Consider the following 24493-nt stretch of genomic DNA (forward strand, 5'->3'; position numbering starts at 1 on the left):
TCTCCTTGAAAAGTCAGAGCCTGGACAAACATGGCATGTCTCCATCGTTGACCCTGTGCTCTGAGTTTTACATTTTTAGCATGCCCTGTCATTGGGCAGTTTGAATGGTTCTGCCATACGCTTTATATTAATGTACTGAAATTTTCTAATCTTTCCCTAAGCCCTCTTTAAAAAACAAAATACGGCGGTGTGAAATGAAGCTTGCTGATGCCATCCACCTAGTATCTGGATGGAGCTTAAAAATCAGTCTTCTAGAGACCTTCGGTGGCTGAGGCGGCAGGTGGGCGGTCTGGTCAGCTCTACCCCCAGGCTTGCCTGCTGACACGGGCCAGGGGCGTATTCCCCGCACACCAGGTGCTTCGCTCGGGCCACATTGCAGATCTTACAAACATGAGTGCATTTGGAAACAATCTTGCTAACACCTCCTGCGCTCTAGTGTTCAGGAGCTTCGTGGGGGTTGGCCAGGTGGCCTACGTCTCCTGGGGACCTCATGCCGGGAAGCTGGTGGCGCTTGTTGATGTGATTGATCAGCTCTTTGGTTGATAGCCCTGGCACTCAGGAAAGGCAAGTGCACACAGCTCACTGACTTCATCCTCCAGTTCCCACACAGAGCCTGGCGGAAGCAGAAGAATGTCCGAGAAGCCTGGCAGAAGGCGGCTATCCATCCAAAATGGGCAGCCACAAGATGGGCCCAAAAGATTGACTCCAGCGAGAAGAAAGCCAAGGTGACAACTGCTGGTCTGTTAAAGTCATGAAGGCAGAGACAATGAGGAACCGGTAGGCTAATATGTGTGAAATTCAGAAGCTTCAAAGGGCGGCTCTCCCGAAAGCTTCTCCTCCCAAAAGCAAGAACTGTGCAGGGAGCAGCCAAGAAAGTCCCAGCTAAGGAGGGGGCTGCAAGGAAGGCCCCACCCTGAAAGAAGAGAAAAAGCTCGCTCTAAACGAGAAGGCTCCCAGGTAGCAGGCTGAGCCTCCCAAAGCTCAGAAAAGCCAGAAAGCTCCAGCCCAGAAAACACCTGCCCTGAAGGCCACTGGCAGGAAATCACCAAAGGTTATTAGATTTACAAAAAGGCAAAAACAAACAAACAAACCCCAACGATACCCTGAGGCTTAAATAAGATGCTGGACGGAAGCACTATTCATTTCATGGTTGTTTTGGTTTGTTTTACGGAAAATGAGAGGGGGAAAAAAGTTACCTTGATTGCTGCTGCTGCTGCTAATTCGGACTCACAGTGAACCTATATACCACAGACTGAAGCCCTGCCTGCTCTGTGGCATCTTCACCGTTGTTATATTTGAACCCATTGTTGCAGCCCCAGTAGCAATCCACCTTGGCAAAGGACTTCCTCGTTTTCACTGTCCTACTTTACTAAGGATGAAGTCCTTTTCCAGTGGCTGGTCTCTCCTGAGAGCAAGTCCAAAGTACATCAAATAATGTTTCCCGGGTTCCCTTCCAGGGAGCATTCTGGCTGTGCTTTTTGCAAGGCTTTTGGCTGTTCTGTGGGCAGCCCACGGTGCTTTCGCCACTCTTCACCAATGCCAGAATTCAAATGCACGAGTCTTGTTCAGTCTTCTTTATCCAATGTCCAAATTTCATGTGCGCGTATGAGCCAATTGAAAATAACATGGCTTGGCTCAGCACACCTGATTCCTCAAAGTATTCCTTTGCTTTGCTTTTTCCTTATTCCTTGCTCTTCAGCACTTTAAAGAGATCTTATGTAGCAGATTTGCCCAATGCAAGGTCATTTGGTCTTTGGAATGCTTCTTGTGTTATCATTAATTGTGAATCCAAGAAACACAAGATCCTTAACACCTTTAACTTTTTCCTCTGTGTATCATGATGCTACCAATTAATCCAGTTGTGAGAAATTTTGTTTTCTTTCCATTAAGTTGTAATCCATCTTGACTGCTACAATCCTGGATCTTCTTCAGTCAGCAAGGTTGTGTCAGGTGCACATTAAAGGTTGTTAGTACGCCTTCCTCCAATGTCAATGCCATATTCTTCAGATATTTCAGCTTCTCTGATGACTTGCTCAGCAGATAGACTGAATAAGTATGATAAGAAGATGCAGCCCTGACACACACACTTCTGGATTTTAAGCCATGGGCATTTCCTTGTTCCAGTTACACAACCGCCTCTTGCTGCGTGTGCAGATTCCACATGAACACAACCAAGTGTGCTGGTGTTGCCATTCTTCCCATGGTTTATGACCCACATAACTGAAAGGCTCCACGTGGTCAATGAAACACAAGTCAACATCTTTCTGGTGCCCTTGCTTTCTGTCAAGGCCTATCTGACAGCAGCACCGATATCCCATGGTCCACATCTTCTGACTGCAGCTTGCATTTTGGGCAGCTCCCTGTCGATATTCTGCTACAAACATTATTGAATGATCTTCAGCAAAATTTAACTTGCATGTGATATTATAATATACTTTGCACATTCTGGTGGGTCACCTTTCTTTGGAATGGGTAAAAATAATGGATTCTCCAGTGGGCTTGGCAGGTAGCTATCTTCCAAATGTCTCGGCATAAATGAGTGTGTGCTTTACCAGCTTATTGAAACGTTTCAATTGGTATTCAACAGGCATCCCACTGACTCCTTGATTACTGTTGTTTTTGTTAGATGCTGTTCAGATTTTGTTAGATGCTGTTCAGATTTTGACTCGTGTGACACCCCGGGATTTTCCTGGCTGTAATCTTTTGAAGCAGATGGCTAGAGTTTTTTTGCTTTTGTTTTTCCCACTGAGCTGCTGGATAGGTGGGTTTGAACCACTCACCTTTTCCTTAGCAGCTGAGAGCTTATCTATCCACACCACCAGGGCTTCTTGTTATTGGCACCAACCAAGCCAACTACTTTTGGAAATAATTATTGAGATAAATAAAGTTTGATCCTGTCTCAGCATCTGGCCCAAAGTAGCCCGAACCACAAACTGGCATGGGACTATTACAAAGTCAGAGACAACTGTAGTCCCACGGTACTACATGTACAAAGGAAATTAGTAGAGAAACTATTCAAGGTTGTGCTACTTACAATGGCTGGACTGTGGCAACAGCCCAAGTGACCGACATTTAAGAAGTGTCCACATAACAGAAAGCCTTGCAGCCATTCAAATGATGTTGTAGAATGACGGTGCAAGTTTTCTTGGTACATGAAGTACAAAAAAGAATGTGGAAAACAGTCTGTATAATATTACACCGAGGACCTCTGACAGCACAAAGGTCCATCCCTAAGATGCTAACCGAAATGTGGGTGGCTCGAATCTACACAGCAACCACGTGAGAGAAAAAACGGGGTGACCTGCTCTCATGAAGCTTACAGCCTAGAAAACGTTATCAGATGTTTCTGAGTTGAAAACTGGCCCCATGACACCTAACAGCAATAACAACATGCACCAAGTATGGAAAATGATATAGATACACAGAGGCATGGAAAGGCCTACAAGATTTATTTATTAGAAGATGGAATATACCTACTAATGGAATCATGGGAGATTTTAATTTTCTGTCCATTTAATAATGAATAGCTATTACTTTGTAATCAGTAAAAGTGAATATTATTTTTTTTAAGTCACAGGCTTGCTTTGCCAGGAAGTTCCTAGATTCTTAAGGGATGGAAGGATGAGTTTTGTGTTCGTTTAACCCTTTCACCAGATTCCCCTGTCTGAACACCAAAATCTTCCACATGTGTGGTTTAACATGTAAAGGAGTTATTGTTTTTGTCTCACTATTTTACTTCATTGGATTTTCATGGTAGTGTTATAAAGTGAAGCAGATGTAACAAGTAATACTAGGTTGTGATATTTAGGGTTTTTGCACCAACACGGTACCCTTCAAGAAGATATGGGTGGAGTTTTGCCTGTCCATCAGGTCGCAGCTTGATGACCTCCTTTGAGGTGCCACTGGGATAAATGGCTCTCTGGAGGCGGGCCACTCTCCTTCCTGTTGCCTGGCCATGCTGAGGCCTGCATGAGCCCTGACGCAGTGACCGCCATTGGGTCCACGCAGCTCTGCACCCACTGCCACTGGTGAAGCCACCAGTGGTCCTCCTGCATTCTGTATCATTGCATGTAGCTGTGTGAGTCTGAAGAAAGACTTACGGACTAGTGTAGGACTTAGGGACTTGAGTAGGAATGGACTGGGATGTTTTATTGATGCACGATTACTTCTTGATTTGAAGCTCTTCCTTATACATATATGAGTGTCTCGGGATTTGTTTCTCTAGTCAACCCAGCCTAGCACATATGCTATGTCTGCAAACCAATAGCACATTTGTAAACCTTGAGTTCGAGATGTTCTCTTTCTTAGAACTCCAGAGCAACGGTATCCATTTGACTCCAATCCACGTGAGCTCTAAACCCCGAGGGAAACGTTTCTCTCCAGTAACCAAATGTTTGCCTGTCTGGACTCCCAATGTGCTAGCCAACAGGCGCCAAGAAGACTGCTGGGGAGGGAGCTGTGAAATGGCAAAGACTGACTCACCACGGATTACACTCACGTGAGTGGGAGTGGTCAGGTTTCTTCTTCTTCTTCTTCTTCCATTGTATTAGAAAGCCCACCGAACCAACAGCGATCACTAAAATGACAGCGGTGGTGGCAATCCAGAAGAGGTCATCGTTTTGACTCGATCGTGGTTCTTTCTTCTTAGAAGCTAGAAAAGACCACTAGTTTTCAATCATCTAGTAAGGCCATTTATTAAAAGGCGTATTCTTCATATTGCCCTGTCTGCATCTTTCCAAGACTCATGGTCATAGAAGTCTGAAATCCATAATATGAGGGCATAGAACGTCATGGACTCAGGACCTCAGCAGCCAAGATCCAGCCGCCAATGCTTTGGGTCGAATTCTGGAGCTGAATTGCTTTCCTTACTAGAGGCTAGTCAGAGGGACTAGCTTTTCTTACTAGAGGCTAGCCAAGGAGGGAGCAAATCCAAGGATCAGAGTTAGGAAAGATTAAAATAATCAGAATGGCAGGTGCATAGGAGTCAGGGTCAGAGCAGCTGATGATTGGGACAGTGTGAATTCAGAGGACATGCATTCCAGAAGAAAATCATCTTGAAATTACTGCTCCTCAAAACAATGTGGGCGTTTTCCCCTGAGGGTCAAGCCGCTACTTAAAAATGCCAGGCTCCTCTCCTATTACCATTTCCTCCCATTGCACTTTACCAGCACCACGTAGTGTGCGTGTCAACAGCATTTCTGAGCTCTAGGCTTTCCTTTCCGCCTGTGTGATGATCCCGCCACCACCTCCTGTGCCCTCCTGCTCTTCGACCACGGTCCTCTTGTACCTTTAGAGCCTGGACACCGTCTCAGAGTTGTGCTGTTCAGGAAGCTATTGCCATTTTGACTACCCGCCATCTAAAATGCTCTCCCCTCTGTTCACCAAATTTAGTCTTATTTCCGTAAGGGTCTTATGGAGTATAAGGTTCCACCTCTTTTAGGAAACCTTTTTACAAGTCTCAGGAATCTTGCCTTTCTTCTCAATACCTAAAAACTTGATTAGCAGTCCCTCTAGTTTAAATGTAGTTCTGTATTTCTATGGGATCAAACTTAGATTCTCACTGAACTCTTGTAAAATCCAGTTTTCCATGCCTGTGCATCGTGACTTTGTTGGAAAGTCTTCAAGGGTAAAGAGCATGTCTTAGACCTTTTAATATTTTCCCCACCCACCCGAGAAGGTCTACAATGACCCGTATTCATAATAACTGCCATGTATAACTACGTGCGTAGATGTGCATGCACGCATGATATGTGTGTATGTGTTATGTTTATGGCTGTAAGAATTAAAGCCTGGAAGAAGTCTGAATTTTATCACCTACACTTCAGAGTCTTCCTCCAAAAAGTAGCCAAAAAGACTGGGCCCATTAATGGGCTATGAGCCTCTTACTTTAAGTGCAGCATAGGCGCGGAGACTCTTGTGCCCTGTGTCATCACTGAATTCGTGAAGCAGTAGCCCTCAATTTGGGTCCTCCCTGAAAACCCCGTAAATAACCAAATGAGAGGGTTCTTGAGATTGGGGATAGTATATCTTAATTGTTCATGGATGATATTCATGAATGAGATAAAGGATCTTGGAAAGCAGCTTTACCTATAATATAAGGTTTGGAGAGAAGACACTTCTCCTTCAGCCCGGGTTGCACGGGGTGGGCATCTGTGGGGCAGAGAACACACTGAATACTTGCACTCATGGCATTATCGTGTCCGGTGTAGTACAAGCTGGTGGATACATTGTATAGTTCTGTGACGTTATCTTGAGATTGATGGATGGTATCAGAATACTTGTTAGTTGAATTATCCGTTGAGTTCTGGACCAGAAAATACATTTCCTTAGGTAGTGGGTAACCTCCTGTCGAAGAGCAAGTCAAATTTACGTAAGATGTATCTGATGAATTAGAATCTGGAATTATTTCAGGTTGACTGAAGTTAGCTGCAAGTCGAAGAGAGAGAGAAAAGATCAGTTTACATTGGGATGACAAGGTATCTGATCTGGGAACGTATTAGGGGAACATCTCAGAGCCTCCAGCTGTCCTAACGGTCACCCTCAAGTCATAGTGAGAGTCATATGATGACCCCCACCTTTATTTTTCAGAAATGCAATTTTGAGACCCACTCACTTTCTCCTCATCCAAAGCAAAAAGATGCCCTGTGAGACGGCAGGGTTGAAATTGAGTCGACAAAGCTATACAATGGGGACATTACTCTAGGGACAGCAGCCTGTAGGAAATGTATTCTCCCTCAGGACCCTAGTGTCCCCTGGAATCGATTTCAGACTAAAGACAGAAAGGGCTGAAGCTCCACCAGAAATTAACAGAATTCATGGCACCGGTAAGCGCTTGGTCATGTTTTTCAGAAAAGCCAAGCATGATGTGGTCCATGAACTGATGGGGGCTGGAATTTAGAACTTCACTATGCTGATTGTTGGCATGCCTATCAAGATATCTTCACCGTGTTCCATGGGAAGACGATCAAATCGAGCCATCTCAACTACAATGGACCTTTTAACTTCTTTAGGTGACCTGCAGGAGGACCTGCTACCTACTTTGGCCTTACCCTATATAATAGTATCTGTGTAACCACACATTGGATAGAGTTACAATTTTTCTAGTACACATTAAATGAAAATAACCAAAAAGCCTTTTAAAATTTAAAAATGATAAAACTTGCCTAAGACATGTTCTGACAACCCTGCCATGGCACTTGGTTGAAGAGTCCAGTGGCCCTGGAGCCTGGTTTCAGTCATTCACATAGTGCTCAAAGGAAACCACTCCCTCTATTTCTGCTTTGATCTGCTTTACTCTGTGATCACAGAATAGGTATTCATCTTCCTTTTCCAGGTGTATCAAAAAGCAATCGGGAATTGTTAATCGGGCACCTAGAAGCCTGCCCTCTCCTAGCAGTCTTCCACTGTGATCAAGTTGATTTCCATTCATGATGACCCAGTGGGGTAGAGGAAAACTGCCCGCTGGGTTTCCCATGGCTGTGATTTTCACAGAAGCAGACAGCCATATCTTTCATCTGTGGAGCAGCTGGTGGCTTCAAGCCACCAATGTTTGGATTAGCAACCAAGTGTTTTTAACGGTTGTGCCACCAGAGATCCTATATCTAACCTGAGAGAAATGAAAACTATGTTCACCTGAAAACCTGTACACGAATGTTCACATGTTTCTAGTAATCCCATACTGGAAGCAACCCACATATTCATCCGGGGATGAGTGGATAAACAGCAGAATGCTACTCAGCAATAAAAAGGAAAACCACCTTTGATATGAGCAGCAACTTGGATGAATCTCCAAGGTATTATTTTGAATAAGAAGAGTCCATTTTAAAAGTAATACTAGGACTGTATGCCTCCATTTATGTGCTATTTTCAGCAAAGACAAAAGCAGAGCATTACAGTAGCTATAGGGGCAAGGAAGGGTGCCTAGCACAAGGGAGCTTGTTTTGGTTTCGTGGAAGCATTCTTTATCCTGATTGGGCGACTGGTTACTTAAATCCATGGGTGAACATTCATAGAGCTGGAAACCAAAGGCGGGGGAGGGGGGAGATGGCAATTCTTACTATATGATTGATCATTTTAAAAAACTACAGTGCTCTAACAGCAAGGAGTCTGAAAAAGAAGAAACGCTCTAACCTTGACTGTGGTGACTAATGATTGCATAACTGTTCTTCATCTGATTGGACTAGTTAATTGTATGACGTGGATTGGATTCCAATTTGTTCAAAATGTTATTTGTAGAGTCATTTAGGCTCCTCAAGGCTGACGGAAGCAGAGGAAGCAGGTTTGTCAGCTTGCGGACTACTCGTTGAATTATTTCCCTTTGTCTACTGGGCTCATAGTAGGCATGGCAAACAGCTAATAAGGAACTGTCAGGAGGTTGGAGGGAAAACCCAAATCGACCGGCTGCAATCCTTGCTAGGGACTCCAAGCAAAGATTTTGTGGGCAAAAAGTTCTCAAACCAAAACAGAAAATGGATGTAAAAGAGATTTGAGGAGAGTAAATGGTTATATGAATTTAAGTAAAGGTCAAATGACTGTGGTTTTCACTTAGTCACATTATCTTTGTTCATTTGATTCTATTTTGTCTCTAAAGCAGATTACAACTGATCCTTCAGGAGCAAAGTATAAAAAGTGCAAAGGACTTTCAGTTCCCTGCTCCCAGACCCTGAACACTCTTGAAATGAACGTCCCAGAAGCGGTGGCTCTTTGCCTTCTCTCAACAAGTCCCCCCAAATAGTTCTCTATTCACATGTCTCATCTGAAAAGGTTAGGAATCTTACCACATCGTTCACAATCACTTACCAATCACTGAAAGTTCAGAACTCATCTGATTGATAAGAATGAGTCCGTTGGAACTTTTATGAGAGATGAAGCATTGGTATGTGGCCTGGTCCTTGATCTCAACATCATGGAGATACAGGGTCCAACTTTCCTTGTCGAAGCTTATGTGACGACCCTTATACTTGGGAGCAACATTGTCAAATAGCCCTTTGCCTAGGTAATGTTCATACAAAACTGACTTCTCCTGGTCCTGAAAAAATATGACGAGCTTATTCAGGCTTATGTTTTGAGGGTTGGTAAATTTACATGACAAAACTGCAGTCTCGTTGAAATGAGCCTGAATCTTGCTGGTGGCAGCAGCACCTAAAACAGGAAAAGGAGAAGAAAAAAAGAAAGGAAGTACAATATGACTCTCTTTTCTTTCTGTACAATATCCAGGTGCTTTCTGATTGTTAATGATCCTGAAGAACTAAATACTGAGTTTTAGAACGGGGCATACATGCTGATTATCTGGAAATCTCTCTGAGTCGCAGTTTCCTCGCCTGTTTAATAAATACGTGGCTGAAATATTCTAAAGGTATTTTTTAGAATCTGCACATAATTCAGTAGATTCAACGTCCAGCACAAGAAAATCAGGCAGAGTTAGATAACTCATTTACCCTCCTGCTACCTATCAATAATAGGAATATTGATTCACATCACTAGAGTTATATAACTGCTCTTACTTCTGTCACCATCACCCCAAACCCTCTTATTCCTTGGTCTGACTGTGGGCAAGAGATTGTTGAAAATAAATATGATCTCCCTTTTCATTATACCTCCTAACAACTCCCTCAGTTGGGGGTCACATTGACTTATATCTTTGACATTCACAAAGTGCTCCCCATGGCTGCTCTTCCCATGACCAGGTCTCCTAAGGACAGCAAAAGGTTTGGAAATGACTCCAGTAGTCAACCAAGGCTTCTATTCTCAGGGACCTCTCTAGACCCAACCTCTTCAGGAATCAGAAAGAGAACTGGGCAAGCATGATGATTGTTCTAGGATTGTGGTAGCCAGAGACCATTTAAAGAACATGAATGAAATTCTGGAAACGAAACATACATCAGGAGGCGAGAATGTTCTTTGGGAGTTGGGGAAACCCCAAGGCAAACTTGCTTTTCACAGTATCCACTACCCCCTGGAAAGTTTTGCAACTTACAGAAAATGTGCTGGCAGAGTTCAGAAACAAAACAAAACTGCAGCAACAAACTTTAGTCCCTGAGAGCATCTTGGGGTTTGTGTGAGGGATTTGGACCACCAAATACCTTTGACATGATGATAAGAGTTTTGTAGGCCTTTTCTATGTTACAGAATTACTACTTGAGACATGGACCAGAAATCGTGGTTGGTGAGAGTGTGGGCGGAGTACGGAGTTAAATGGCATCATGGGAGCCCTTGCACCATTGTGGATTATGCCTTGCTCTGCTAATGCCAAGGTCTGCAATTCAAAGTCACCAGCCAATCTTCAGGAGGAAGATGAGGCTTTCTGCTCCCATGAAGATTTGCAGCCTTGGGAACCCAAAGGGGGCAATTCTGCCCGGTCCTATAGGGTTGCTATGAGTCAGCATTGACTCGATGGCAATTAGCTTGGCTTTTTGCTTGTTTGTTTGTTTTTTAAATCATTTTATTGGGAGCTCTTACAGCTCTTATCACAATCCATCCATCCATTGTGTCAAGTACATGTGTACATATGTTGCCATCATCATTTTCCAAACATTGTCTTTCTACTTGAGCCTCAGCTCCTCATTTTCCCCCTCCCCGCCCCTCCCTACCTCAAAACCCTGGATAATTTATACATTCCCGCCCACCCCCGCCATGTCTTACACCAACTGCTGTCTCCCATGACCCACTTTTCTGTTGTCTCCCCCCACTAGAAAGGGGTTATATGTAGATCATTGTGATCGATTGTCCCTTTCTCCCTCACCCTCCTGATATCTCTCTTCTCATTATTGGTCCTGAAGGGTTTATCTGTCCTGGATTCCCTGTGTTTCCAGCTCTGATCTGTACATGCTCTGGTCTAGTCAAATTTGTAAGATAGAATTGAGGTCATGATAGTTGGGGAGAGGATGCATTAAAGAACTAGAGGAAAGTTGTATGTTTCATTGGTGCTATATTGCACCCTGATGGGCTCATCTCTTCCTTGTGACCCCTCTGTAAGGGGATGTCCAATTGTCTACAGATGAGCTTTGCATCCCCACTCCGCTCACCCCCCAACTTCATTCAAATTGATATGATTTTTTGTTCCGGGTCTTTGATGCTTGATACCCAATCCCATTGACACCTCATGATCACACAGGCTGTTGTACTTCTTCCATGTGGGCTTTGTTGCTTCTCATCTAGATGACTGCTTGTTTATCTTCAAGCCTTTAAGACCCCAGATGCTATATCTTTTGATAGCCGGGCACCATCACTTTCTTCACCACATTTGCTTATGTGCCCATTTTGTCTTCAGTGATCGTGGCAGGAAAAGTGAGCATCACAGAATGCTGGATTATTAGAACAAAGTGTTCTAGGATTGAGGGAGCACTTGAGTTGTGGCCCAATGTCCATCTGCTATCTTAATATTTAATATATAAATATAAGTATATAGATCTAGTTCCTGATCATTGTATATAAATATATTTACATATGTACATGCCTGTATCTAGACCTCTATAAATGTCCTTTGCCTCCTAGTTCTTTCATCTATTTCCTTTTACTTTCCTCTTGTCTCACTATCATGTCCGGCCTTCAATCCACTTTCAGTAATTCCTCTTGGTTACATTGTCCTTGATTAAGCCCCACCAGGCATCCTACGCCCACCTCTCCATTGATTTGAGATCACTTATTATTCTCTTGTCCCTGAGTTGGCTGACAACCCCCTTCATTTCTCCTGCCCGCCCCCTCTCCCATTGGACCCATTGTTTTCTCCTCCAAATTGTTTATCCCGCCATCTTATCTAGATAGACACGTGGAGACAATAATAAGTGCAAAAATAAGATAAAGCCAAGCAAAACAGCAGAGGAAAACAAAACAAAATGGTAAAAAAGGAAAAGCCTATTATAAAGAGTTCCAGGTCTGTTTGTTGGCCTTTAGGAGTGCTTTCCAGTCGAGTCCAATGGGGTGCCGTGCTCTGGCCCCAAAGTCTATTTTTGGTATTCCCCGGGGATTTCATCACTTTGCTCCCCTTGCTGCTCTGTTGCACGCCCTTAGTGTATCACCCCAGTGTGATGGGGTCAGATCGGGCACAATTCCTGCACTGTGTCTCCTGTAGCGCTGTGGGTCAGTGAGGGGTGAGCTTGGCTTTGAGTTTGAGGAAAGCATTGTCAATCTTATTTCAGTAAGGGGATAATGCCATTAAGGAAAAATGGAGTTGGTTGGTGAAATCCGAGCAGTCTTCTAAAAGCTTGTGGGAAAATGGAATCAAAAGAGAATGAAATTTTTCTATGAGCTTTTTAAAGCTCCCTTGTAGTTGAGAGGAGTGTCACTTGAATATGCTTTGGGGAGTGTGAGATTTTAAATTGTCTAACAATGGGCTTCACATCTAAGAGTGAGCAGAAATACGAATAACCGTGATATGCACTTGATGGAACTAGATTGTCTCCAGATGAGTTTATGAGAACACATAACCAAAGGGGTTGCTGGTAGTCTTACACTCTATGGGAAGTGGACTCCAGGCATCTATACACGTAACAGAACCCTGTGACACACTTGAACGCATAAAGTGTGACATCTACACGGCACATGCTACTATTTGGAGGGAGGAGGAAAATCTACCTGGATACCAAGAAGAGTGAAAGGGCATTCTAACAAAGATTCACCTGTATTTTGACCCTTAAGGCAAACCTGGAGCTCCTGCTACTATTTTGCTAAGCTCTTAGTGAAAACATCACGGGTTAAGAATTGGGCTGTTATCTAGAAGGGAGGCCATGAAGTCCACATGTAAGGAGCACACCTGCCTGTGTGATCACGAGGTGTCCACAGGATCAGGCAGCAGAAGACCCAGAACAAACAATCATATCGATGCAAACAAAGCCCATCTGTAGGCAATTGCATATCCCCTCACAGAAGGGTCACAAGGAAGGGACAAGCCAGACAGGGTGCAGTATAGCACCGATTAAACACACAACATTCCTCTAGTTCTTTAATGCTTCCTCCCCACCCCACTCTCATGACCCCAGTTCTACCTTACAAATCTGGTTAGACCAGATCATGTATACAGGCACAGATAAGAGCTCTTGACACATGGAACCCCTCTGGAACAATAATGAGAGTAGGGATACCATGAGGGTTGGAGGAAAGCAGGGAGAGAAAACGGAGTAAGGGGGAATCTATTGGAATGATCGACGTATAACACAGACACATACCCCAGGGAGACAAACAACAGAAATGCGGGTGAACAGAGACAGTGGACGGTGTAAGATATGAACATAATAATAATTTATAAATTATCAAAGATTCACGAGGGTGAGAGTGGGGAAAAGAGGGAAAAGAGAGGAGCTGATACCAAGGGCTCAAGCAGAAAGAAAATGTTTTGGAAATGGTGATGACAATATATGCACACATGTGCTTGATACCATTGGTGTGTGGATTATAATAAGAACTGTAAGAGCACCCACCAAAATTATTTATCAACAAACCAACAGAAAACAATAAAATGCTAGAGAGGGTGTGGAGAGACTGGGAGCCTCACCCTCTGCTGGTGGGCCTGTAAATATGTGAAACCGTTGTGGAAAATGATGTGACGCTATCTCAAACAACTAGGACTAGAAACTCCATAGAATCCAGCGATCCCCCTGCCAAGTGGCTGCCCTGCAGTAGAGACACGCATCGCAAGAACTGCCGCATGCAGTCCTGTGGTCATCACAGTTCTATTTGCATTAGCAGGAAGTTGGAAACAGCCTTAAAAACAGGAAAAGAAAAAGAAAGCCAGACTGAGAAGTTTTCCATATCTGAGTTCAATGATTTTTAAAATGAAAAACAAAACAAAATTCAAAAAAAAGCAGAAAGGGCATTTCTAAAGAATTTGTGCTGCTAATTTTTAATCGAAGTTGCCCAAAATGATAATTCCCATTGACCCTAAAGACATTTTTATTAGTCTTCTATGGCTGTTGTAACAAATTATCACAAACTTAATGATTTAAAACAATATGCTTCTCACACATGATTGTGGAGGTGGAGTATTGCAGACAGCCGCCCTTCCCCCCCCCCCAAAAAAAAAGAATTGGGCTGTTAACCGCAAGGTGAGCAATTCAAACCCACCAGCTGCTTCCTGGGAGACAGATGAGGCTGTCTGCTCCCATAGAGATCTGCAGACTTGGCGCAGTTTTACTGTGTCCTGTACAGCAGCCATGAATAGGGATTTGACTGGACAGCAATGAGTTCAGTTGGGTTTTAGTGGAAATGCAAGAGTGCCACCTTCTGTAAAAGCTTCTCCCAGCGATCATTTCAGAAATTCATTCTGGTTTTGTCATTTTGTCATATTACAGAGAGCAAAGTGACCGGACAGAGAAATCAAACACAGTTGGAAGTTCTGTGCGTGGACAGGAAGACTGTGCCTCTTGGGCCTGGAAATGACTTTGCCTTTTGCTTCTTCGTGCATACTTGTTTCTCTGCAGAGTCTCAGGGCACTTTCCTCCCCAACAACTTTCTCAATCAGCAGGCTATCCAATATCTTCAACCCAAGATTCTTCTTGCAAAGATCAAAGGGTTTTCTCTCCCACCCACGCAGCTAAACCTCCTCATCAAGCAATTGAAGGTGGCCTGTGGCTGGTGAGACGGGCAGCATCTCCAGTCACCAATCTCACCCTAGACTACATTTGGACAAGCGTTTTGGGTGCACATTCAAGTTGGAGGGATGTTGCTATAGGCCACTCCCTGAAGCTCACTGAAATAATCCAGGGGGTGCGCAAAAGCAGATACCTCAAAAACAAGCCAAAATACCCCTGTGGGTTTCAGAGACTGCAACTCCTTACAGGAGTAGAAAGCTGCACTTTGCCCCTGTGGAGTGGCTGGTGCTTTCAAACTGTCGACCTTGTGGTTTGCAGCCCGCTATGCCAAGACACCTACAATGTTACAATGGTGCAGATGGCTCAGGATCGGGCAGTGTTTCCTTGTAATGTACACTGGGTGGCTGTGAGTCGGAACTGACCCAATGGTATGTACTGTATATACTTGAGTAGAAGCCGTTTTCCAGCACATGTTTAATGCAGCTTTGTGGTACGATTAGGTGCCTCGGCTGATATTCGAGTTGGCTTATACTCGAGTATATACGGTAACAACAACAGCAGTTTCTCTTGCTATTGTACAAATAAACCCATTCTGTCACTGACAGAGGGCTCTGAGTACTTTTCTGGTAAGGGGGGGAGGGTCATTCAAATACGTTTGGGAACCTGTGCATAGAGGACCCAAAGTGAGGGAAGCAAATGAAACATCTCTTTCTTTCAATGCTCAGTTGCTAACCTAAAGGTGGGAGGTTGTGTCTCCAGAGGCACCTTGAAAGAAAGGCCAGGCGATCTACTTCCAAACTACAGCCCCTGAAAATGTTGTGCATCACGGTCCGTCTCTACCCACACGGGGTCGCCACGATTTGAAGTGGACGCTACAGCAACTGGTTTATGCCTCCTCGAACCCCTTCTCCTAACTGTGGGGTGGAAGTCACCCTGAAGGCCATTCTCAATGGACCTGAAAGTACTTCACAGCTTACTTCACTCAGCTGCTACTTTCCACAATACCGCTCAGAGCTAACACAGACGTCCTACTAATCACCTCTCTGGTCACACGGAAGATGATGTAACTCAAAGTCTGTCCTCCCTCAGGAGTTCCAGGCCTCTTTGTTTAAACCTGAGACCACTTATGGATAAGCTCTGAGACTCTCCCTCTGCCCCAGCATTTGGTAAGAGAAATGGTCTGTCTCACGATGGCTGAATGTGCAGGGATGACAGGAGCTAGATGCCACCCAAATCAGCAAGAAGCGTCGAAAGATATTTAAGAACTTCCTCAGCAAGGTACTGTTTGAATGCCACACAAAACTATAGTCTTCTAAACCTAGGAGGTTTCTGACTCTCACTGGACTTCCATCCTCCTTGGCACTAACCCAAAATGCTCTTTCTCATGTTACTACCTTTGTCCACAGATTTCCCTTTGGTTACTGAACTTCTTTTTAAGCTTTAATATCGCCTTCTCAGTCTTCTTACATTAAAGTATTTGAGTCCTTCACCCTTTTCGGATGTTTCCTCCACGGTTGTGTTTAATGGAGATCTGTCCCTTCCCAAAGGAAGCCACTTGCCTTCTGCTGCTATTTGTTTTATCAACTTCATGAGGATCTTGTGCAACCCCTTCTCAATTCGAAGATGTCCACCTCTCTTGTTGTTGCTAGCACCTAGTTATCTGTCACTACTCCCGTGTTCATTGAGGATTTTGACATTAGAGACATGACCTTAATCCATGTGGGGACGCTGCAAATGAATTTGGGCCCCCCACTGTCATTCATAGCCTTTTGCAAACTGGGTGTTCAGAATTTAAACTCTGAGACAGCTTCTACTCCAGATTTGCATTTCATTATTGACAATCTTTGGATCACAGAGGCTGGTGTGCTTCATCCTTGTGGACTTAGTTGACGAGTCCCATAGATGGCTGCTTGTTTTAAGACAAGCCTTTAAGCACCCAGATGCTGTTCTTTCTGATAGCCGGGCACCACCTGATTTCTGCACCTCACTTTACAGTAGCACCCGTGTCTACAGAGGTCTCTTCACAAGGGCAAACGTCAAGTAGGGCCATATCTTAAGAACTAATTGGAACATTCTACTTTTGATGAACTGTCCTTAGAACTAGAGTTCCTGATGGCACAGTCAGTAAACATTCCATTTCTAACTTAAAGGTCAGCAGTTTAAACTCACCATTTCATGATAGGAAAATGTAACTGTCTGCTTCTCGGAAGACTTCCAGTCTTAAAAGCCCAATAGCATAATTCTACCCTGTCTCATAGTATCTCTATTAGCTGAAATCAACATAAAAGGAGTTGGTTTTGGTTTGACTCTTACAACTGAATGCTTGAGCACTCTTAGAGGAAATTATTCAATTGTTCAGACTGGTGACCTTATAAATTTCTAGACTCCATTCTCACTTCACTTGACTCCAGTGCCTGTTGGTATTTCTATACCATGTGCCTATCCACACATCAGTTATTTCAAATGCATGCCCCTTACTATTGCTTTTAGTTTCTCTTTCCCTTAAATTGTGACCAATGTCATTACACCTAGACCTCCCTCTCTACTGAAAATGCCCAAGCAAAGGTTGTCAGAGGCGTCCCCTCAGGGCCACATCTGAAGTGTTTTGCTGTCCTCATCTTCTTTAACCACTTTGTTGACTAACAACATTGACTATCTCTCCTTCTTGAACTCTTAATTTTTTCCCAATCTCTGGTCTTCTGACAATTCTCTCTGATTCTTCCTTAAGCTTTGAGGATATCCAAGTGCCTATTTTTAGTCCTTTCCTCAATCTCCAGGGAGGAATACTCTTGAATCTCTATACAAATATAACTCTCTCTCACACACCCCCTGATTACCCACTTTATTTACTTTCTTCTGATTCCATCTCTCCTCTTAACATCTCTGGTTGTAATATTCCTATGTCTCCTCAGTCCCTCTAGCCCCACAGATTTTTTTTTTCTGGCAGGTGTAAGCTAACAGTTCATAGATACTTATTTCCAGCCCAGAAGTTTCCCGAGAGTTCTGAACACCCACATCCAACTGCCCGCTGGATGCTTCTGTTTACATATTCCGTTCCTCTCCTTCAAGCCTGCGTCTCCTCTCTCCCAGTGAATGGCTGCCCACCTGCTGTTGTCAGTCATTGTCTGAATCATAGAAAGAAGCTACCTATGAGAAGCTACACAGGTGTGGCTGAGGAGACATAGGAATATTACAACCAGAGATGTTAAGAGGAGAGATGGAATCAGAAGAAAGTAAATAAAATGGGTAATTAGGGTGTGTGTGTGAGAGAGAGTTATATTTGTATAGAGATTCAAGAGTATTATGTTTAAAATATTAAAAGGAGATTCTCTGTTATAGGGTAAAGATGATTAGCTAAGATGTTTTATGAATTGGATATTTTGGTTAAAATTATTTGGGTTTTGATTTCATATATACCACACACACACACACACAATTATATGTATATAGAGTATGTTGTTGATGTTATTAGATGATATTGAGTTAATTTTTGACTCATAGAAAGCCCAGGTGACACAGCAGAATTGTCACCTGGGGGGTTCCTAGGAGCGAGTTGCCAGGTCTTCTCCTGGAAGACCATCTAGGTAGGTTGGCACTGTCAGCCTTTCAGTTTGCTGCCTAGCTCTCTCACCCATTCCATTACCAGGATTTCTAATGGATCTTCAAGATGGATGGAGATAGTTTTATATAAAATGTAAAAGCAGATATTAGCATCTGAGTTCGTAGACATGTCAAGATGAAGAATGATAAACAAGATATAATAATTGTGGATAAATGAATAAGTGGACTGATTTTATTGCATATAAACAAAGCTTACAGTAGGTTAAACAGCAAAACCTAAGGACACATTGCTGGCTTATGTATCAGTAAGGAGTAAAAGTCTGAGTGAAGAAGATACTTTAATTACATCAAGTACAAGGAAAGTAGGGCTAATGTGTTGAAATTTAAAACAAAAATGAAATAATAATAGAATTATAAAATATAAAATTCAAAAGCATTATAACCAAGCATACAAAGAAAAAATGAATAAAGAGCATAACATTTCTTTTTAAAGAAATAGTCTAGCTAAATTGTAGCCAGAAAAGCTTCCAAAGAAGGAAATGCTCCTAGAACTATCTGATAAGGAATTCAAAAGATTTATTCTTTTGGCAATATAAGGAAAAGATCAAGGAAACCACAGACAAAAATAAAAGAAAATACAGATAAGACTCTGGAAGAATTCAGGAAAACAATGCAGGAACAAATGAACAAAATAAATGAAAAATTAAAAACCATATAGAAACAGAAATCTAGAAGTCCTACTTCAGTTTCAGGATAGGTAATCCATTGGAGAATTGGTGAAAGCAGATTTAGTAGAACTGGGGAAAAAATTCTTTGTATTAACCTATTAGAAAAATACCCAGAAATAAGAATAGCCACCACCAAGCTAAAAAGAAGAAAGTCTAAGAATTACATGGAACAGTATCAAGAGGAATAACTCATTGGATCAGAATTCCAGGGCAAGAAGAGACAGATAGATGGAAAAAGAGATAGATACATAAATGCATATATGAACAGATTGCTAGATAAGCACCAACAAAATTGTTGGAAGAAAATTTTCCTGATATCATTAAAGATAAAAAGACACCACTCAAAAGGCTCAGTGGATCCCAAATAGGATAATACTCCAAAGAAGAGCACCCAAGATCTATCATCAACAAATGTTCTAAAATCAAAGATAAAGAAAGAATCCCAAAAGCAGCCCAGGAAAAATGTTACCTTCAAAGGATTAATATGACTCAGATCTGGTATCTTGGTAGAAACCATACAAGCAAGAAGGTAAAGCAATCACATATACACAATTCCTTTTCAAAAAATTGCCAACCAAGAATTACATATCCAGCAAAACTGTCTTTCAAATATGATGGTGAAATTAACACATTCCCAATACTGCACGTCAAGAAGCCCCAGTGGGATAATGATTACTCATGGGGCTGAGCTCTCTGCAAAGCCAGCAGCTCAGAAACAGCAGCAGCTGGGGGAAAGACCGGGCTTTCTATTTCCATAAACTGCTACAGTCTCAGAAACCCTTGGGGGCACTTCTACCTCTCCTATCAGGTCACGATGAGTTCCCATCAACTCGATGGCAGTTGGTCCATCAAAGACACATCGGGGCAGGTCCCTAAGGGAGACAGCCCTTATGGTCTGCCTGGAGACAGTGGAAGTAATCCAAGGATTCAACGGAGGCTTTAATACACATGGAGACTCTGCAAATGAATTCCTTAACTTTCGGGAAAGGCTCAGAATTAAAGCTCGACTATAGGCTTCTTAAAATGGTGAGAAGCCGGAAGATTAGGAAACTCAGTTTGACAATTCAAGATGCCTCTGTAATCTGGACTACGCACCTAAAAGTTGGTATTTGAACCCATCTGGCAGCACAGTGGAAGACAGGTCTGGAGAAGTGCCTCTAGAGAGATGAGGACGAAGGAAGTGGCCTTCTGTGGCACACTAGAGGACCAGGGCTCAAAGTGGCCTCAGGGACTGCACTCTTTGGTTGTTGCCCCTTGCCAGTAGCTTCAGAAACATTCCTCTGATACCACCTTCACCTCTTTCAGTCATCAAAGTCATCCAATTTTAACCTCAAGAATAGGGGTAGCCCATTTTAAATTTGTTCTCTCACTCAAAAAACTCGTTGTCATTTTAGTTTTTATTATTTTCTGCTTTCTTTTGGATTGAGGTTTTTCTGTGTATTTGTTTGCTTCAGGGGTGGGGGTTCTTTTGAGTGATTTTCTTTACATGACATCCAGGATAGTTAAATCTATAGAAACAAAAAGTAGATGAATAGTTGTTTCCGAGTGTTGTGGCAGGGGATGGTGGGAGGAAATGGGAGCTAAAAAATAAGAAGCACAGTAGGGCAGAAAATGTTCTCTACTTGATTGTGGTAATGATAGCACAATTCTTTTTTGGTATATTTAAACCATTGGATTGTATGGTATATGGATTTCCATATATACTCATGTATAAGCCAAGTTTTTTTAAGCACATTTTTAATGCAGTTTTTGTGGTAAAATTAGGTGCCTCGGCTAATATTCAGGTTGGTTTATCCTTGAGTAATGCGGTATATGTCAACAGAACTGTTAAAATTAAAACAAAACAAGCAAGTGGTTGCCATGTCTGAGTCACATGACTGAGGAAGAACATGATAGATAGGCATGTGCCAGACAGAGGAAATGGATGATTTCACTCAGCAGTCATCTCGGCTATCAAGTGAATCACTCAACGCTGCATTTACGCTGTGGATGATCTGGGCCAATTACATCACCTTTTTCTCATTGGATGCCCGACCCTGTGACTAGTTCATTATCCATTCGCCAGCCTGGGAAGTAGAGATAGACACTAAGAAAGATGGATAAAACTCAGTCTGATTCTTTTAGAGAAAAAAAAGAAGGAAGAGGAGACGGAGGAGAAGAAGATTTGTATCTGTTTGATAGTGTGTGTTATTTCCCTAAACAAACGTTACCATTTTCCTATCTTACTTTTGATAATCAATTCCTCTCTCACCACCATAAAGCACAAAGAGGCACCATTTGGGGGAGTTATTTTAAAAGTTGCAACCTTGATAACTCTTTGCAGGAGCAAAGAACTTTTCCAGCAGGGTTTCAAGGGCAAAAAACAAGGGCAAAAGTGACCGTTGGACCCAGTGTGCAGGGGGTGGGTGAGGTGGTGGTTTTACCTTCTTACTTTCAGCCTGCAGAATCAGGATCTTTGGGGGAAAGTGATGCCTCAATTTAGTCTATTCTGAAAGAAATTACAGGGCGTTTCCCTCCTTCTTATGCAGGTCATGGGATCCAGTCAGGTCACAATGATGAGAAGGACTGGGGGCCACCCTTCAGGGTAGCAAGGGTGCTGTCTTCGAGGCAGGCAGAGGGTGTGCTGGTGAGGAGCTTATGAGAATGGATGAGGGAAAAGCAACAGGACCTGTAGAAGTCATTCCGGTCACCAAGGAAGAAATTCTATCACTTATGGGTGGCTCATTAGCAAAGGTTGGGAGAAGCAGTATAATGTCATTGTTAAGTGACCAGAAAGGACCCCGGTGACATATTGGGCTACATATAGGGCTGCTAATGACAAGGTCAGCAGTTTGAATCCATCATCAAGTGCTGCGAGATAAAGAGAAGATTGTCCTTTCCCCCAGATCCTGGATGCTTCCTCCTCGCCAACTACCATGATCCAAATTCTACCTTGCAAGTCTGGATAGAGCAGTGGTTGTACACTGGTGCATATAGGACCTGGAGGCACAGGGAATCGAGGGTTGATGAAACCTTCAGGACCAGGGGGTGAGGGGCGATACTGGGAGAGTAGAGGGTGAGTGGTTTGGAAAGGGGGAACCGATTACAAGGATCTACATGTGACCTCCTCCCTGGGGGACGGACAACAGAAAAGGGGGTGAAGGGAGATGCCGGATAGGACAAGATATGACAAAATAATAATATATAAATTATCAAGGGCTCATGTGGGAGTGGGGAGCGGGGAGGGAGGGGAAAAAAGAGGACCTGATGCAAAGGGCTTAAGTGGCGAGCAAATGCTTTGAAAATGATGAGGGCAAAGCATGTACAGATGTGCTTTATACAATTGATGTATGTATATGTATGGATTGTGATAAGAGTCGTATGAGCCCCTAATAAAATGTGTAAAAATAAAAAAGAGAGAAGGTTGTCTGCTCTCGTAAAGATGTATATAAGGCCTGGGGGATCCGAGAGTGCAGTTCTATCCTGCCCTGTGCTGCTGGTACGGGTAGGAATTGCCTCGACATTTTGGAGGAGCAGGGTAAGTGAACAGATACTGAATTCAATCTCCCATCATTCACTGCTGTTGAGCATGTGGATGCGAGCCCTGTCGATCATTACCATAGCTATCTCAGGCAAATTGCTACCTGCTCTTGTAACTGGGACGAATAACAAGATCTCAGAGTTATTGTGATGTTTCAATGAGTTAGGATTTATGAAGTGCTTAGAACAGTACTTGACACAGAGTAAGTGCTGCATACATATTTGTCAAATAAAAGAAGTGGATGGATAAATAATCCTGTTGATAAGGTCCAGAGTTTATCTCTCTCTCTCTCTCTCTCTCTCTCTCTCTCTCTCTCTCTCTCTCTCTCTCTCTCTCTTTCTCTCCAAAGTTCTTGGTCAAGTCCCTGGAAGGTAGAGGTTTTGCTATCATCAGCAATAAAGCGCTTAGTCCCCCCTATCTATGGACCTCACCCTCAGACTGAACAAGTTCCGAAGTGCTAAGCAGAAAACTGATGCACAAAATTCCTAGCACAACCAGCATGTATATGAGGGAGCAGCTCCCTCTGCTGTCCTGGTTCCTATTACCTATGACTGGGATGGGGACAGGGCGCAAGGGCCTAGAGGAGACCAGACCTGTGGCTTGACCAAGGGTTGTCAGGGTTGCCTGGATGCTACCTTACAGGCTCAGTTCACCTTTCCCCTCTGCCTCTCACCAGGCCTGGGATGACTTCCCTTTCTGTGCTCAGGGTGAGAATATGAAAGGCAGAGTCATAGGATGTGATGCAGGGACTCCAGCCAATCCCGTCTCACAGAGGATGACTTGAAACTCAGAGAGGAACAGCAAACAGGGAAGAGCTCAGCTTTATGGGCGACTTTAAGAAAAATGACAAATGGCAGATGGCTGTGCCCGTCATCGCATCACCCAAAAGGAGGAGAAAGTCCCTGTGGAAAAGGGGAAGGAGTCTTAGCTTATTGTGGTTAAAATATATTTATTGTGGTTAAAATACATTATTCATGCTCATTTTAGCAAAGCACAGGCATGTGACTACCCTTTGAGGGCCCTTGATGCAGGCTTGAAAGGGGCTCTGGGAAGGGTTTGTGCCGGCAGGGAGTCCTAAGGCTCCAGCTTCATTAGCTTCATGGCTCATCTGTCCATGAGCCCAGTGGAAGGTCATGGAAGCAGGAAGTAGAGAGCCGGAGCCCTTGATCGTCACCATAGACAACTACGGTCCAAGGGAGTAAGATGGGGAAGAGAGTAGATGAGCCTGCAGGGAGCAGGGAGACCAATGCTCCCTAGCGGAAGGAAGTTCTGGAAGTCTGTCAGCTGCGTCTTAATGGCCAGAGAATGCCAGCAAAAGGGATAAAGAATACCAGAAGGGAGTCTATGTGGAACAGAAGGATCAAGCCTCAGTAGGGTTTTGTCTGGCTCCCTGGGCACTGCTGGCCAGTCCAGTCTACCCTGCTCTGTGCACTCAGGACCATGGGTGTGAGGTGGCAGAGGAAGAGCATGCACACAAGAGTAGGGGCTTCACCCCTGTCTGCTATCCATCATTGAGATACCCGATTTCGATCGCTCTAGGTTTTTCTTCTCCAGGAGAGACTTTTGCATGCAGTATGGCACAGCCTGCTCGGGGAGGAAGTGACTGAAACACAACCACGTGTCAGACTGGGACTTGCAGTGTTCAGAGACTCAGTGGAAGGGTGTTAGGTCTTCATCAAGTCCAATAGTGCTTACCGTAGAACAGGATGACCATCACAAAGAGAATGGTTCTCAGTCCCATAGTGCTGGAATCAAAAAAGAAAAGATAAAGTCGATGAGAAACAAAAACAGGAAAAAGCAAACAGTCCTTACTAAAACATGCCAATCAGAGCTTGGGACACAGTTCCTGAAAGTGGCAGGAAGTGTGTGCTGCATGGCCACAGACAGGCCCTGGTTCCCAGTCTCCCGGGAGTGAGCAAGCCATGTGATTGATTGTGTTTCGATTCATGAATCATGGCAACATGGTGGAAGAGGAGGGTGTTACTTCCAGATCTGGCTCCGAAAGTCTCCCTACTCATTCCTCCTCCTGCTCTCTTGACAGGATTCAGAGAGATGGCAAAGGCTGTTCATTGTTCACTTAAGAAATGAATAAAACCAAGCTGGGCCCCTACACTCTGGAATAAAAAGAAGCATTTATTGTGTTCAACTATTGGGATCTG

The 24493-nt window shown here is 43.5% G+C and overlaps 1 protein-coding gene and 1 pseudogene across 1 annotated transcript; one reads left to right on the plus strand and one right to left on the minus strand.

Annotated features, from left to right (window-relative positions):
- The first annotated feature begins 390 nt into the window (after positions 1-390).
- On the plus strand, positions 391-1114 carry LOC142455381 (large ribosomal subunit protein eL14-like; annotated as a pseudogene).
- Positions 1115-4478: 3364 nt separating this feature from the next.
- Positions 4479-24073, minus strand: CD86 (CD86 molecule). Its single transcript, XM_075557167.1, has 4 exons — positions 24030-24073; positions 8800-9141; positions 6088-6426; positions 4479-4651 (listed from the first exon to the last, which is right to left on the minus strand). Exons 1-4 carry the CDS (start codon positions 24046-24048, stop codon positions 4479-4481), a joined length of 873 nt encoding a protein of 290 aa, XP_075413282.1. The 5' UTR covers positions 24049-24073.
- Positions 24074-24493: the final 420 nt, after the last annotated feature.

This window comes from Tenrec ecaudatus, chromosome 8 (assembly GCF_050624435.1).
Source record: "Tenrec ecaudatus isolate mTenEca1 chromosome 8, mTenEca1.hap1, whole genome shotgun sequence".
In the NCBI taxonomy this organism is placed as follows: domain Eukaryota; kingdom Metazoa; phylum Chordata; class Mammalia; order Afrosoricida; family Tenrecidae; genus Tenrec; species Tenrec ecaudatus.